This window comes from Scyliorhinus torazame, chromosome 13 (genome assembly GCF_047496885.1).
Source record: "Scyliorhinus torazame isolate Kashiwa2021f chromosome 13, sScyTor2.1, whole genome shotgun sequence".
NCBI classification, from domain to species: domain Eukaryota; kingdom Metazoa; phylum Chordata; class Chondrichthyes; order Carcharhiniformes; family Scyliorhinidae; genus Scyliorhinus; species Scyliorhinus torazame.
The window spans coordinates 223784810-223801709 of NC_092719.1; the positions used below are offsets into that span (position 1 = coordinate 223784810).

At 51.3% G+C, this 16900-nt stretch overlaps 1 protein-coding gene across 3 annotated transcripts in view; it reads left to right on the forward strand.

Annotated features, from left to right (window-relative positions):
* uroc1 (urocanate hydratase 1) overlaps positions 1-16900 on the forward strand; it is a 247599-nt gene that overhangs the window by 43873 nt on the left and 186826 nt on the right. Inside the window, exons 4-5 of one of the 3 annotated variants that reach the window (XM_072473093.1) lie at positions 1612-1671; positions 15500-15628. The exons of 1 other annotated variant lie outside the window; for it this stretch is intronic. In XM_072473093.1, the coding sequence (XP_072329194.1) occupies positions 1612-1671; positions 15500-15628 (189 nt within the window). The remainder of the gene's footprint in view (positions 1-1611; positions 1672-15499; positions 15629-16900) is intronic. One more of the 3 variants, XM_072473094.1, reaches the window with a different exon arrangement.

Genomic DNA, 16900 nt, shown 5'->3' on the forward strand with positions numbered 1-16900 from the left:
TCACACTTTCCACTTGGCTGTCCTCACCTGCCATGATTTAAACTTGGATTACTGAGTCCTACGCGATAACTTTGATAATTACTTAATCTAAAAGATACGTTTACTTTAACTTTAGCCTCTTTCTTTTCATCTCTAACGTATTTTCTTATCACTCATATTTCTCAGTTGATCCCTTAATAATCTTCAAGCTTTTTGTGGTTTTGGTCTGTAACCTCCCCTTCTGACCTGTAAACTCAGTTAGGAAAACAAGACAGCAAAAAAGAAAAGAAAGAGAAAAACCTCCCTCGCTCTCTTCACCAAACTCCACACTTACCGAACTGCCAACTCCACTCACTGCTCCTCGCACTCTGTGCTGGTTCAAACTCTGCCCCAGCAGTTTCAGGAACTGTCTTTAAAAAATATTTTTATTCTCCTCCTTTTTCACATTTTATCCCAAATTTACACCCACCAACAATAAACAATAATCAGTAACGAATATGTCAATCCCCATATCAATAACCACGATCCCATCCTCCCACCAAACCCCAAACATTAGCCCGCATGTTCACACAAACAAATGACAAAAAGGAATCCGGAATCACCCATAGTCACCATTAACACACACCGCACCCTCCCCCCAACCCTCCCCCCCCCCCCCCCCCCCCAAACTAATGTTCGATGTTATCCAGTTCTTGAAAGTGCATAATGAATAACGCCCATGAATTGTAGAACCCCTCCGAGCTTCCCCTCAGTTCAAACTTAACCTTCTCAAAAGTCAAGAATTCCAGCAGGTCCCCCCGCCACGCCAGGGCACAGGGGGGAGAGGTTGCTCTCCAACCCATCAGGACCCGCCATCGGGCGATCAACGAGGCAAAGGCTACAACATCTGCCTCCGCACCCGTTTCCAACCCCGGCTGGTCCGATACCCCGAATATGGCCTCCTGAGGGCCCGGGTCCAGTTTCACATGCACCACTTTAGAGATTATCCTAAACACCTCCTTCCAGTAATCCTCCAGCTTTGGACAGGACCAAAACATATGAACGTGATTCAAGGCAACGTTCACACACATCTTCTGCCCCTTCAAAGAACCGGCTCATCCTCGCCCTCGTGAGGTGCGCTCTGTATACCACCTTCAGCTGTATCAATCCCAACCTCGCACACAAGCAAGGCATTCACTCTCCGGAGCACCTCACACCAGAACTCCTCTTCCATACCCTCTCCTAACTCTTCCTCCCACTTTGCTTTGATCCCTTCCAGCGGTGCCTTCTCCTCTTCCAAAACAGTTCTGTAAACTGCTGACACTATCCCCTTCTCCAGTCCCCCTGTCGTCAGCACCTCCTCCAGCAATGTGGAGGCCGGCTCTACTGGGAAGCTCTGTATCTCCATTCTGGCAAAATCTCGAACCTGCATGTATCTAAACATTTCCCCCTGCTTCAGCCCATACTTCAGGAACTGTTTTAAACCAGATTAGCTGTTGGCTCCAGTAAACTAGTCAAGCTACAGCAGCTCCACCCACTGCGAGAGACTGTTCTCTCTCCTCCTTAACTGTCTACGTTTTCAAATTTCAACCCAACTAAACTGTGGATGTTATCAAAGAACTAGTTGACTTGCTTTAACATTTTTGGTTCCAGTTTCCCCAGGAGCTGGTTACATATGGAGGGAATGGACAAGTCTTCAGTAACTGGGCCCAGGTATGAAAACTCCTGCTTTAGACACCATGAAGTAGGCTTTATAGTCTAGAGTATATGGGCAACATGTCTTTATTAACAACTTAACAAGTTAGCCCTCGGCTGTAATATTGTGCACAGTTCTGGGAGCCACACTGTCGGAAGGATGTGAACACATCGGGGAGAGAGCAGGAGAGGTTTACAGGAATGGTTCCAGGGATGAGAAACTGGAGTTATGAGGATAGATTGGAGAGAGTGGGACTGTTCTCCTTGGAGAGAAGAAGGCCGAGAGGAGATTTGTGGAGGTGTTCAAACTCAAGAGGGGGCTGGACAGAGTAGACGGGGAGAAACTGTTCCCACTCGTGAAAGGATCAAGAACGAGAGGGGCACGGATTTAAAGTGATTTTCAAAAGAAGCAAATGTGATGTGGGAATAAACTTTTCCCCAGCGAGTGGTTGGGGTGTGGAATGCACGGCCTGAGAGTGGGGTGGAGGCAGGTTCAATCGAGGCATTGACCCAGGAAGTGGATGGAGGTTTTGGTGAACTCTTATTTATTGGCCCATTTATTCCGGCTGTTCCAACCAGTGAGATGTCCTTGTCTCTCTGACAGTGGTCTCCTGCGGCAGTGGGAAAGCAGGCGAATGATGGGAAACCTGTTGACAGCGGCGAGACTGGAAGATCGTGCCGCAGTACAGTGGCCACTGAGACACACTGTGAGGGCGGGTATGGAAAATCTTGCCCATCGTTCAACCTTAGCCCTGCCTCTTACAGTTGCTCCCGAACTGCCGTTAGTCTTGCTCACCATGCGTGACCCTGTACACCAAGAACATCATCCCTGTGGAAAATAATCCCTAAAGACCCTCCAGGATGTCTGACATTGTGCGCTGGAATATCTCTGGCTCTGATACCAAAGGGCAGACAGTTGAACCTGACAAAGTGGGTCATAAATATAGTTTGGCTTCTGGGCCAGGATCATCACTGAGCACCATGCTGTCTGATTGGACAATGACTCCCATGTTGATCATGCCATCCAGCAGCCAATAGGCTTCCTCCATGAATGTTTGGTGGAGGTTTTGCAGAGTGAAGAGGCACACCTGTTTGGAATAACCCCTGAGTGTGATCTGAGAGGCATTCCAAGGCGGCCCAGTCCCGTGAAGAGCTTCAGGAACTCTCATCTGAACTTGGAGCCAGATCCTTGCTGCTTGACTTTGTCGATTCATTGCCGGAGACCAAGTCCGATGGAGGCGTTGGGGCTGATCAGAGAGTAATCGTTATGTCGGACACAAAGCGAATCACTTGGATGGCTTTGTCCTTGGCCTGCAGAATGACCTGCAGGCTGCCGTTAACTGGAATGTGGAGACCTCCTGTTGCCTGGAGCAAAGTGTCCGTCATTTGGAGGCGGAACTCTTTCAGTCCTGACAACTTGGGCGAAATTCTCCGGTATCGGCACGATGTCCGCCGACTGGCGCCCAAAACAGCGCAAATCAGTCGGGCATCGCGCCGCCCCAAAGGTGCGGAATCCTCCGCATCTTTGGGGGCCGAACCCCAACCTTAATGGGCTAGGCCGGCGCCGGACTAATTTCCGCCCCTCCAGCTGGCGGAAAAGGCCTTTGGTGCCCCGCCAGCTGGCGCGGAAATGACATTGCCGGGCGGCGCATGCGCGGGAGCGTCAGCGGCCGCTGACAGTTTCCCGTGCATGCGCAGTGGATGGAGTCTCTTCCGCCTCCGCCGTGGTGGAGACCGTGGCGAAGGCGGAAGGAAAAGAGTGCCCCCACGGCACAGGCCCACCCGCGGATCGGTGGGCCCCGGTCGCGGGCCAGGCCACCGTGGGGGCACCCCCGGGGGCCAGATCGCCCCGCGCCCCCCCCAGAACCCAGGAGCCCGCCCGCGCCGCCTTGTCTCGCCGGTAAGGTAGGTGGTTTAATCTACGCCGGCGGGACAGGCATTTTAGCAGCGGGACTTCGGCCCATCCGGGCCGGAGAATCGCGCGGGGGGGCCCGCCAACCGACGCGGTTCGATTCCCGCCCCCGCCAAATATCCGGTGCCGGAGAATTCGGCAACCGGCGGGGGCGGGATTCACGCCAGCCCCCGGCGATTCTCCGACCCGGCGGGGGGTCAGAGAATCTCGCCCCTTGTCTGAAAGGAGACAAGGCCCCCCTGAGTAAAACTTAACATTTGTTGGCTGACCAACTAGTTAAACTAGTATAGCAGGGGGGTGGGCACGGGAGCAATAGGTCAGAAGGTGAGAGCACTGAGGGAGAACTAGGGAATAGGGACAGTGTGGCTCTATGGCAGAGCAGACAGGGAGAAGTTGCTGAACACAGCGGGTCTGGTGGCCTGAAGTGCATATGTTTTAATGCAAGAAGTATTACGGGTAAGGCAGATGAACTTAGAGCTTGGATTAGTACTTGGAACTATGATGTTGTTGCCATTACAGAGACCTGGTTGAGGGAAGGACAGGATTGGCAGCTAAACGTTCCAGGATTTAGATGTTCAGGATGGATAGAGGGGATGTAAAAGGGGAGGCAGAGTTGCGCTACTGGTTAGGGAGGATATCACAACTGTACTACGGGAGGACACCTCAGAGGGCAGTGAGGCTATATGGGTAGAGCTCAGGAATAAGAAGGGTGCAGTCACAATGTTGGGGGTATACTACAGGCCTCCCAACAGCCAGCGGGAGATAGAGGAGCAGATAGGTAGACAGATTTTGGAAAAGAGTAAAAACATCAGGGTTGTGGTGATGGGAGACTTCAACTTCCCCAATATTGACTGGGACTCACTTAGTGCCAGGGGCTTAGACGGGGCAGAGTTTGTAAGGAGCATCCAGGAGGGCTTCTTAAAACAATATGTAGACAGTCCAACTAGGGAAGGGGCGGTACTGGACCTGGTATTGGGGAATGAGCCCGGCCAGGTGGTAGAAGTTTCAGTAGGGGAGCATTTCGGGAACAGTGACTACAATTCAGTAAGTTTTAAAGTGCTGGTGGACAAGGATAAGAGTGGTCATTGGATGAATGTGCTAAATTGGGGGAAGGCTAATTATAACAATATTAGGCGAGAACTGAAGAACCTAGATTGGGGGCGGATGTTTGAGGGCAAATCAACATCTGACCTGTGGGAGGCTTTCAAGTGTCAGTTGAAAGGAATTCAGGACCGGCATATTCCTGTGAGGAAGAAGGATAAATACGGCAATTTTCGGGAATCTTGGATAACGAGAGATATTGTAGGCCTCGTCAAAAAGAAAAAGGAGGCATTTGTCAGGGCTAAAAGGCTGGGAACAGACGAAGCCTGTGTGGAATATAAGGAAAGTAGGAAGGAACTTAAGCAAGGAGTCAGGAGGGCTAGAAGGGGTCACGAAAAGTCATTGGCAAATAGGGTTAAGGAAAATCCCAAGGCTTTTTACACGTACATAAAAAGCAAGAGGGTAGCCAGGGAAAGGGTTGGCCCACTGAAGGATAGGCAAGGGAATCTATGTGTGGAGCCAGAGGAAATGGGCGAGGTACTAAATGAATACTTTGCATCAGTATTCACCAAAGAGAAGGAATTGGTAGATGTTGAGTCTGGAGAAGGGTGTGTAGATAGCCTGGGTCACATTGAGATCCAAAAAGACGAGGTGTTGGGCGTCTTAAAAAATATTAAGGTAGATAAGTCCCCAGGGCCTGATGGGATCTACCCCAGAATACTGAAGGAGGCTGGATAGGAAATTGCTGAGGCCTTGACAGAAATCTTTGGATCCTCACTGTCTTCAGGTGATGTCCCGGAGGACTGGAGAATAGCCAATGTTGTTCCTCTGTTTAAGAAGGGTAGCAAGGATAATCCAGGGAACTACAGGCCGGTGAGCCTTACTTCAGTGGAAGGGAAATTACTGGAGAGAATTCTTCGAGACAGGATCTACTCCCATTTGGTAGCAAATGGATGTATTAGTGAGGGGCAGCATGGTTTTGTGAAGGGGAGGTCGTGTCTCACTAACTTGATAGAGTTTTTCGAGGAGGTCACAAAGATGATTGATGCAGGTAGGGCAATGGATGTTGTCTATATGGACTTCAGTAAGGCCTTTGACAAGGTCCCTCATGGTAGACTAGTACAAAAGGTGAAGTCACAAGGGATCAGGGGTGAGCTGGCAAGATGGATACAGAACTGGCTAAGTCATAGAAGGCCGAGAGTAGCAATGGAAGGATGCTTTTCTAATTGGAGGGCTGTGACCAGTGGTGTTCCGCAGGGATCAGTGCTGGGACCTTTGCTGTTTGTAGTATATATAAATGATTTGGAGGAAAATGTAACTGGTCTGATTAGTAAGTTTGCAGATGACACAAAGGTTGGTGGAATTGGGGATAGCGATGAGGACTGTCAGAGGATACAGCAGGATTTAGATTGTTTGGAGACTTGGGCGGAGAGATGGCAGATGGAGTTTAATCTGGACAAATGTGAGGTAATGCATTTTGGAAGGTCTAATGCAGGTAGGGAATATACAGTGAATGGTAGAACCCTCAAGAGTATTGAAAGCCAGAGATATTTAGGACTACAGGTCCACAGGTCACTGAAAGGGGCAACACAGATGGAGAAGGTAGTCAAGAAGGCATACGGCATGCTTGCCTTCATTGGCCGGGGCATTGAGTATAAGAATTGGCAAGTCATGTTGCAGCTGTATAGAACCTTAGTTAGGCCACACTTGGAGTATAGTGTTCAATTCTGGTCGCCACACTACCAGAAGGATGTGGAGGCTTTAGAGAGAGTGCAGAAGAGATTTACCAGAATGTTGCCTGGTATGGAGGGCATTAGCTATGAGGAGCAGTTGAATAAACTCGGTTTGTTCTCACTGGAACGACGGAGGTTGAGGGGCGACCTGATAGAGGTCTACAAAATTCTGAGGGGCATAGACAGAGTGGATAGTCAAAGGCTTCTCCCCAGGGTAGAGGCATCAATTACTGGGGGGCATAGGTTTAAGGTGCGAGGGGCAAGGTTTAGAGTAGATGTACGAGGCAAGTTTTTTACACAGAGGGTAGTGGGTGCCTAGAACTCGCTACCGGAGGAGGTGGTGGAAGCAGGGACGATAGTGACATTTAAGGGGCATCTTGACAAATACATGAATAGGATGGGAATAGAGGGATACGGACCCAGGCAGCATGGTCGGCACGGGCTTGGAGAGTCAATGGGCCTGTTCCTGTGCTGTACATTTCTTTGTTCTTTGTTGTTCTTTGACCGTTTACACGGGAGAGTCAGCAATTCCAAAATGAAGAGCCGCCTTCTCTGATCTCACCCAAGAAGAATGCGCCGTCTGGGCTTTCTCTCTCCACCTGATGGATGACCTCTGAGCTATCGGTGGAGTGCTGGGATTCCGACATGGGCTGTTTACCAAAATGTCTCTCTCTGTTTCAGTGGAAGCTCTGGGCAGCTCTCGCAGGACACGGATCTTCCCTGTGCTTTGCCAAGTCACTCTGCTGGATGCTTCCGGGGCTGTTTTCCCTGACGGATTGTCCCTGCATTTTTTGTGACTTGAAAACAGTGGGGTCAGGGTTGGTTTCCGCTCCATAAAGTGGTCAGGATGATCCTGTATTGCTGCCATGTCTCAGTCTCAGTAGCTGGATTGTCCTGCTAGGGTAAGAGACGCTTTAGTTTGCAGGTCTGCAGCATCTATTCCTGAAGTCTGCAGCAACATTATATGTTCAAAACATTCTCCTCCAAAGAGTCCAAGTCCAGTCCAAGACTGCTCTGGGCCATGCATGAATCCCAGTGGAGCTGGAGATGTGGAAACTTGGACAATCACGAGGCACCTGGAGTGGATGAAATTAGCGATCAATAATTTTATTTTTGCTGGATTCAGTGTTGAGACTCTCGGACTGGGTTTAGCGATGAGTTGCTTCCAAACACGTTTCTGATTGACCAACTTCAAAGGAGTTCCTTGGGACGAGCTGGCCTGGGGTTTGAGACATTTAGCTCACCCTTGCAGGCTGCGAGTTCTGCCTGTTGAAGCTGGGCCTCCCACGAGGATGCAATGTTCGAGTTCTGTCCGAGTAAAACTTCTGCTTTTCCCGTTTGCTTCTTGGCTCTTCTCCCTCTGGCGCTTTCTCTTTCTTGTTTTTTTTTTGGGTGATTCGTCACTTCAGTCTGAGTTAGGCTCAATTCAGAAGTTTCTCAGCATCCTTCTGAGGGCGAGGTTTCGATCCGGATGCTGCTTCCGGCCCCAGATAGTAAACTTTAGAGTTTTGATAAAGGGAAAGTCTTTATCAACAAGTCATAACTATGAAGATATTTACAGTAGATACAGCGGACTCCATTCGAGATCTTTACACGTCTCCGTCTATCTCTAGACTGGCCCTGGCTTTGGGTCATGTACCTTCTTACATCCCTGTGTGGGCAATAATGTACCCTGTCCCACATTAACCCCAGACTCTACCACTACAAGTTAAACCTATCACCAGGTGATTATCAGGAGGTTTGACACCGTCATAGACTTATATTGTTTATATCAACTGCTTTCTGTGTATAAAACACACTTTCCTGTGAGTTTTCAACAGAAGGAAATGTCTATTGATGCTGTTTACATGGACTTCCAGAAGACATTCAATTAAGTTCCACACGAAAGACTGTTGACAAGAATGAGAGGGCATGGAATTGAAGAAGAATGATTGCACGGGGAAGGAACTGGTTAGGTTTTAAGGGACAGATGGAGAAAACAGCCATGAATATGTGCTGGAGCCTCAGCAGCTGAAGACATAGCTATCAATGGATGAAAATGGGGATGCATGAGAGGATTGGAGGAGGACTGATATATGGGAGGGTTGTGAGGTTGGGGAGGTTAAAGAGATCAGGAGGGGGTGAGGTGTGGGTGGGACCCGAAAAGAAGAACGAGAGGACTGAAATTGGGGTACACAGGGAACCAGTGTGGGTCAGAGATCACAGAGGGTGTCGAGTGAGTGGGACTTGGGGCGAGCTTGGTTGAGGAGCAGCAGAGTTCTGGGCAAGCTGACCTTTACCGAGGGGGGAATGTGCGTCACCGGGTATGACACACACGTGCTCAGTACCCTGACAGGAAAAACAACACGAGGGCAAAACACGCAGCCACAACCTGACAGCGAGTTTCTTTTCAAGAACAACCCCTTCAAGATGCTACATGCTCAACATTCCGGGGCAAAGGAGGGACAAGCTTTCTTTCCAATGTGCTTAATGTGGAACCAAAGTAAAAATGAAGCAAAGGTCAGCAGCTGTGGAACGATTTCCAATCTTTATATATTCCAGGTGTGGTCTCGGAATGTTAAAAAGATAAGGCAAGCGAATGCAAACCGGAGGAATTTCTTTCACGGAGTGAGAAGGTGGCTGTTCATTGATGTCAAACAGGAGACACTCAGCAATAAGGACATGTCTGTCTGGGACTCAGCGACTAATTCAGCAATGTTGGTTTGATTACAAACCAATTCTTTCCATAAACGCACAAACTCAGCAATGGTACAGTGAAGATCCACAGGGTCATGGATCTTTGGGCAGATGCTGTCTGTGATCCATGAAGGGAAAACCCATTCCAGACACTGGGGATTACGACACAAAATTGCTCAATGAAACTAACACTAGATTAATCACTTTACTCAGAGGGAGACCAGTTTCAAACTTTGTATCTAACCCCATGCTGTACCAGTCCTGGGAGAGTTTGATGGGGACAGTGTAGAGGGGGCTTTACTCTGTATCTAACCCCGTGCTGTACCTGTCCTGGGAATGTTTGATGGGGACAGTGTAGAGGGAGCTTTACTCTGTATCTAACCCCGTGCTGCACCTGTCCTGGGAGAGTTTGACTCCTCTATGAACGGTGTGGGTGGGGCTGGGATATGCTTTGTTTCCAGAGATGCTCCAAGGGAGGACTGAGAGGAATGGCTGGCAGTCTGTGTTTGCAAAGCCAGGCTCTGGAATGAGGCAAGAGCTGGTGTTAGGGAGGTTTCAGCCAGGACCTCCGAATCCCAGCACAACTTTGTGAAGTTGAGACTTGGGAAGTGAATCGAGATTGGGTTAGGCTTGTCACGTGCAGTGATAACCTGCAGCCTGGGGTGGAGGGAAATTCAGCTCTCACAATTGCAAGGTAAGTTAAATTTCTACAGCTCCGTACAGGACATCAGGGCACATTTTTCAGCCAGCAAAGTGCTTTGTGAAATACAATCATTGCTGTTAGGAACATGGTGGTCTATCTGTGCTCTCCAGATCTCATAAATCCATTGGGCCATAACTCCCAAGTTCCAGTTGGTTGTGGCGGCGGAGGGGGGTGGGGGGAGAGGTGGAGAGTCGGGGGGGGGGGGGGGGGGGGGCAGTGGAGGGGGGGTGCGGGTGTGTGTGGGGGGGGGGGGGAGTTACACCAATGTGCTGTGGAACTCCCTGGTGAGTATTGCATGCCGATTGTGCAGCAAGTTCAAACGTTGAAGAAGAAAGGGATTAAGGGTTATGGTGTTCGGGCCGGAAAGTGGAGCTGAGTCCACAAAAGATCAGCCATGATCTCATTGAATGGTGGAGCAGGCTCGAGGGGCCAGATGGCCGACTCCTGCTCCTAGTTCTTATCTTCTTATCGTCTTATGTCCCTTGTGAGAGCGCCCTGCGCTGGGACCCATCCGAAATGCAAATTAAATTGCAAATTTTGGATTAACTGTCTACAGCAATAGTTACCGAGAAAATGTTAGGATGATAAATATCACCCCTAGCTTGTGAGCAACTCATTGTACTGACCTCCCCGACACCCCTCCCACGGTGCTGATCCCAAACCCTCACTCCCACCGCCCATCTCCACAGGACTCCTGTGACCACCCCCCCCCCATTCCACAGAACTCCACCCTCACGCCCACCACCACCCACTGACTACCCACCCCCGAGACCGATGGGACTACCAGTTCCAAACCACCCCCCCCCCCCCCCCCCCCCCGCATGGCTAGAGATTCCCCCCCCGACTATGCTGTTCGCCCCCTGCACCCCAGGCCTGAGGCCCGAATCTTCTCCTATCCCCCCCACCTCGGCCCAACTCAGCCCCCCTCCCCACCCACACACCCCCCCAGGCCGGACTCCCAACACCCCCTCCCCGTTGGCCCCCTCAGGCTTGACACAACCCCAAATTCAGCCCCCTTAAACACTTAAATAAAAGCAAAATACTGCAGCGTCTGAACGTCTGAACTAAAAAGGCAAAATGCTGATTGAACATGGCAGCGCCTGTGGAGAGAAACAGGGCAAACAGTTCGAGACCGCGTGTCTCTTCCTCAGCTGAAAAGAGGGAGCAAAGTGATGGATTTTACACTGTTGAAGAGAGGGGGAGGAGCATGTGGAAGAAATTAGAAGGTCAGGGAGAGGTGGCAGCTCAGGAGAAATTTGACAAAGATGTCAAGGGCACAAGGCAAATGGAGTGTTAATGGTGTTAGGACGGGGACAGAGAGTGGGTGACCACCCCAGTGGGTGGAGTCCCCTCTCAGAGTACATCTGGTAGCCATCTAGTGATTATGTAAGGGCTGGAGCAGCCAGGGCCACTGTTCCTGGGCACCCTGCACCAGCCGGTCTCTGTACCATTGTTCCTTGTTTGCAATAAACTCCGTCTGGTTACACAAAGAGCCTCTTCCGTTTTGCTTCAAGTCACCGCATTGGCGTCGAGGACAAAATCGATTATGGTAGCACAGCAAATCTGCGAGGACTGGGTTTCAATTGAAGTCCGAAGGAAAGAAAGACTCACCCGACTGCCTGTTTGGGTGAACAGATATTGCCAGACCCTGGGAGAGCACAGGAAGCAGCCTTTAAAGTAAAGACAAAAAGGGGTTGAGTGAAGGGGTGGTGGGGTGGAGGGTGGGGGTGGAGTGCGGGGGTGGTGGATAGCGGCTGTCACTCTGTGTGTGGTAGGCACCACTGATGTATATATTAGGTGCTTTGTGGTCAGGCCCTGTACTACAGGTACGGGGATAGTTCCCTGCCTGCTGGCTCCACCCAGTAGGCGGAGTATAAATATGTGTGCTCCCCGTACAGCAGCCATTTCGCCAACTGCTGTAGGAGGCCACACAACTTAGTGTAATAAAGCCTCGATTGCATCCAACTCTCGAATTTGTGTAATTGATCGTGCACCAATTTATTACACTAAAGTTTTCAGAAGATGGACCTCCGCATCAAGCCGGATCGCCTGCAGCTGGATCCGCAATCAGGCAACGCCAAAAAGGACTTTGAACATTGGCGAGCCTGTTTCGAAGCTTACACCAGGTCTGCACCAGACCCAATTCCGGAAGCTCAGAAGATTCAGATCCTCTGCACGCGGCTGACCTCCAACGTATTTCCACTTATCCAGGACGCGCCAACCTACGAAGACGCCATGGTGCTACTGAAGGAAATCTACACTCAGCGGACTAACACGCTATACGTCAGACACATCCTCTCCACGTGTCGTCAACTTGCTGGTGAGTCAGTGGAAGATTTCTGGCGTGCTCTAATTCCCCGAGTCAGAGACTGTGACTCTCAGGCCGTCACGGCCACGGAACACTCGAACTTGTTCATGAGAGACGCTTTCGTCACGGGGATAGGGTCAGATTACATCCGCCAGCGCCTCTTAGAAGGGGTCACGCTCGACCTCGCGGCAACCAAAAAGCTAGCGCTCTCGCTGACAGTCGCTTCGCGCAACATCCAGGCCGACACCCCCAGCAGCGCGGCCCACCCCTCCTGCGCATCGTGGATTCCGCAGACGGCCGCCCCATCGGGGACCCCACTCAGCCAACCCCACGCCTGTGCCGCGCGCCAGCTAACCAACCCCGTGGGCCCCAAATGTTACTTCTGTGGGCAGCCAAAACACCCCCGACAACGCTGCCCAGCCCGGAGCGCCCTTTGCAAGGCCTGCGGCAAGAAGGGACGCTTCGCTGCGGTGTGCCAGGCCCGCGCAGTCGCCGCTATTGTTCCGACCCCCTCCACATAGGCCAGTGGGTGCCGCCATCTTCCCCTCCTTGGACCACGTGCGGCCCGTGGGCGCCGCCATCCTCCCCTCCCCGGACCACGTGCGGTCCATGGGCGCCGCCATCGTATCAGGACCCATGTCCCCCGGGCACCCCATCGTCTGCCACCATCGACGACCAGCCGTGTCTCGCCTCGGCCACGATTGACCAGTCCCGCCCACGCAACCTAGCAACAGCCTCTACCAACGTGAAAATTGATGGGCACGAGATCTCCTGTCTGCTGGACTCTGGGAGCACCGAGAGCTTCATCCATCCCGCTGCTCCCTCGCGGTACACCCGCCAACCAGAGAATCTCCCTGGCCTCCTGGTCCCACTCCGTGGCGATCCGGGGTATTGCATAGCCACTCTCACTGTCCAGGGCGTGCAGTTCCTTTTTAGGCACGCTTAATAAATTGTGGCGCACAAAGACTCCGTGAGACGAATAGAGTGAAGTCGATGAGGCTTTATTAAGCGTGTCTGTTCCCCAGCAGCCCGATAGTAAACTGGCCTGCGGGGGAAGGCACCGGCTTCTTATACTCCGCCTTCAGGGCGGAGCATGAGGTCAACGGCCAACCAGGACCCGGGATCTGTCAGCCAATGACATTAGGGCTTCCAGTCCCACATGACCCCCAATACATACTACCACACCCACGCCCGAGGATGACGAGGATTTCGGCATGCTCCAGGAGTCACCGAAGACCAGACCGACACCGGAATCGCCGCCACCACTGCGGCGCTCCCAACGGCAGATCGAGGCTCCGCACCGACTGAACCTGTAACTTGATCGGGACTCTAAAAAAAAACATCATCCTTCTGTATAACTCTCCACCACCCCCGCCGGACTCAATTTTTTTTTCTGTACTTTCAAACATCTCCCCGGAAGCCCTACCTGAGGCAGGACCAGCAGCCCACGGTCATACCTCTGGGAACATCTCCTACCTCCACTCTCCCCCTCAGCAGCCATGGCGCCTGTTTCCCAATTGTAAAACCAGATGTGATCCTCGCCGTCAGTAATTCCTCCTGGCAGAGGCGGAGCATCACGGGAGCCCTGGAGAATCCCGGGTCAGGCCCGTTAATGCTATGCAAACGCCGTTTACTGGACCTGCGGAGTAGAACGCATTGACGTCGCAGTCAAGGCACCAGAGCGTGGCATTCTGTCGGGCGCCCGGCGCCAGCCACGACCTTCGGCTCACGCGTGATTCTCCAGCCAATGGCGTTTCCCCGAATCCGGCGTCGGACGGAGAATCCCGCCCTGTATATTTGGAATTGTGCGAAGTGGAAGGCGACTATTAGAAATGTTAAACACAAGCCTCACAGTCTCATCATTGAACAATCACTGCATTGATTCAGAAATGTCTAACTTGTGTCGATGATGTTATTTAGAATTTGGGTTTGAGCCGATTACTGTTGAAGATTGTATAAAAAATTAAAGGGGGAGGGTTGCAATGGATTGTGTGTCTTCACTACAGCACAGGATCACCTGTCTTGGAGGATCAATGGGGACCGGGAGTGGGTGATTACCTCAGTGAGTGAGTTCACTCTCAGGCAGAGTAGCTGTTGTAGCCTGCGCGGGTCCAACAGGGCAGGGACAATTACCTACCCCAAAGATCTTGGGGAATATCAGTTCCCCCGATAAGGGGGCTTCACCTTTCCTGCTGTATAATTAGAGTTGGCTAAACTCTGTGCGGCAACAAAAGGACCCTCTGCCGTATCGCTTCAAGCCACCACAGATGGGCTTCACTGGGGCTTTGCAGCGGGCCAAGGACAGGCATGAGAGCAAGGTGGTGAATTTGAATGGCAAGTGCCCGGGAGGTCGGGGCCCAGCTTGCAGACTGAGCGGAGGTGTTCCGCAAAGGGCCCACCCTGTCTGTGTTTAGCCTCCAATTGTAGAGGGGGCTGCAACTAATTTGAACAAAGGACACGTGACTTGCTGCTTCACCTGGGATGGAGTGTTTGGGGCCAGGATGGTGAGGAGAGAGGAGGTAAAGGGGCAGGTGTTACAGCTCCTGTGATTGCAGGGGATGGTGCTGTGGGGAGGGGATGTGGAGGTGGGGGCGATGGATGAGTGGACCAGGGTGTCACGGAGGAAGTGGTCCCCACGGAATACTGATGGGGGGGAGGTGAGGGGAAGACATGCTGGAGTTGGCAGAATTGGAGGAAGATCACCCTTTAATGTGGAGGGGGTGGGAAGAGGTGTGGTCGAGGTAACTGTTGGAATCTCAGTAAAAGGTCTATCACCAGAAAGGGAAGCAGGGAAGTCACAAAGGTGAAGGGAAGTGTCAGCAATGGACCATGTGAGGGTGGGAGAGAGGTGGCAATTGGAAGCAAAACTGATGGATTTTTCCCGGTCCAGGCGGGAGCTCGGAGCAGCAGCAATCCGGTTATTGATGTACTCGGAGTTGTGGGAGGAGGCCAGAGTGCGACTGAAACGAGGAATATTCCTCAAAAAGACAGGCATACCTGAGGCCTGAGTTGGAAACTCGGGCTAGATAGAAGCAGCTGGATTACAAGCGGAGTGGAAATCTAACTCAGTCGTCACTCCACCAGCAGTTACGGAGCTATGTGATAAATCTGTATTTTGTGAAGATGTTTGAAGAATAAATATTGGCCAGAAAAGTAGGGCGAACTCCCCAGCTCAGTGGCCGGGAAGTGTTTTGTGTCCACAGAGGCGGCCAGTGGGGTTGTCAGACAGCGCAGCACTCCCTCAGTACTGCGGTGAACCAGGGAAACGTTCTCAAGAGTGGAACTTGAACCCACAACCTCCTGATTCAGAGATAAGAGAGAGCTACTCTCTGAGCTCGAACTCTGCACTGTGTTAGTGGGATTAACTGTGCCTGGCGTGAGTATTCATTGTAATCTGTGACTGGCGCTGGGAGTAGTTTCCTGAAATGTTTCTCCTCTCTGACTCTCTGCCTTTTGGATCTCCTTGTGGGCAGTTTAGATTGGCGATGCACTACCTATCAGAGATGACGGAAGAACAGACATTGGTCATGTACAGCGGACACCCACAGGGTTTATTCCCAAGTCCCCGGAGTGCACCTCGTGTGGTGATCACAAATGGCCTGGTAAGATTAACGTCCTCCCTCACTGCCCAGGACTTTGTGTTCGGCAGCATTCCTGACATTACCACTTGGTAGAAAAGACATTTTCTTTCTTTTGTCTTCCCTTCATTTTGCTGCTGTATTTCATTCAGGCTGCGCTGTCCATCTCACCCTGTCCTTGACTGGCTGCTGTCGCTTCCCAAACCCAAGACCTCTACCATCTCGAAGGACAGATACCTGGGAACCCCACCAGCTGGAGGTTTCCCTCCAAGTCACTCACCACCCCGACTGGGAAATATATCTGCCGTTCCTTCACTGTCGCTGGGGCAACATCCTAACAGCACAGCGGGTATACCGACAGCTCAGGGACTGCAGCGGTTCAAGAAGGCAGCTCACCCCCACCTTGTCAAGGGCAATTAGGGATGGTCAATAAATGCTGGTCTGACCAGCGCCGCCCACATCCCCTGTAATAATTTAAACAAGGAGCTGCCCCTTACCCCTCTTTTTACCAATCTCTCAGTTTATTTCCATCTGTTTCTTCCTGTCTCTGTCTGTCCCACTCTCTCTGTCTGTCTTGCTCCAATCCATGATGGACAATATGGCCTCCTTCTCTCCTGTAACCATTCTCTGATGCTATTCCCTCTTTCTCTCTCTTTTCTTCCCAACCTGATTTTTCACATCGTATCTTTCTCCTTCCCCTTCACTTCAGTCTTATTTCAGGGCGGCACAGTGGCGCAGTGGTTAGCACTGGGACTGCGATGCTGAGGACCCGGGTTCGATCCCAGCTCTGGGTCACTGTCGGTGTGGAGGTTGCACATTCTCCCCGTGTTTGCGTGGGTTTGGCCCCCACAACCCAAAGATGTGCAGGGTGGGTGGATTGGCTGCACTCAATTGCCCCTTAATTGGAAAAAAAAATTATAATTGGGTACTTCAGCCTTATTTCCCTCTCTCTTTTTCTTTCCTTCTATTTCTTCCTCTCTTCTCTATCCTTTGTTTCTCTCAAACTCTCACTCCCACTCTCCCTTTTTCGGCTATTTTTCTCTGCACTTTGATTTCTTCGTCCTTTCCTCCTGAATCAACCACAGTAGGTACGAGTTTAACGCCGATAATATGCTTCGAATAACAGATAAATAAACATGTGAGAGAGGCAAGTGAACAGAGGGTAACCGATGGTAGATTTAGATGGTATTACCATATCCCAAACCAGATGCCAACAGGGGCGAGGATATTGGACCGAAACTCCCAATATTTTAGTTAATTTGTGAGACGGCAGAGAGAATGATTCGCTCCAGGACT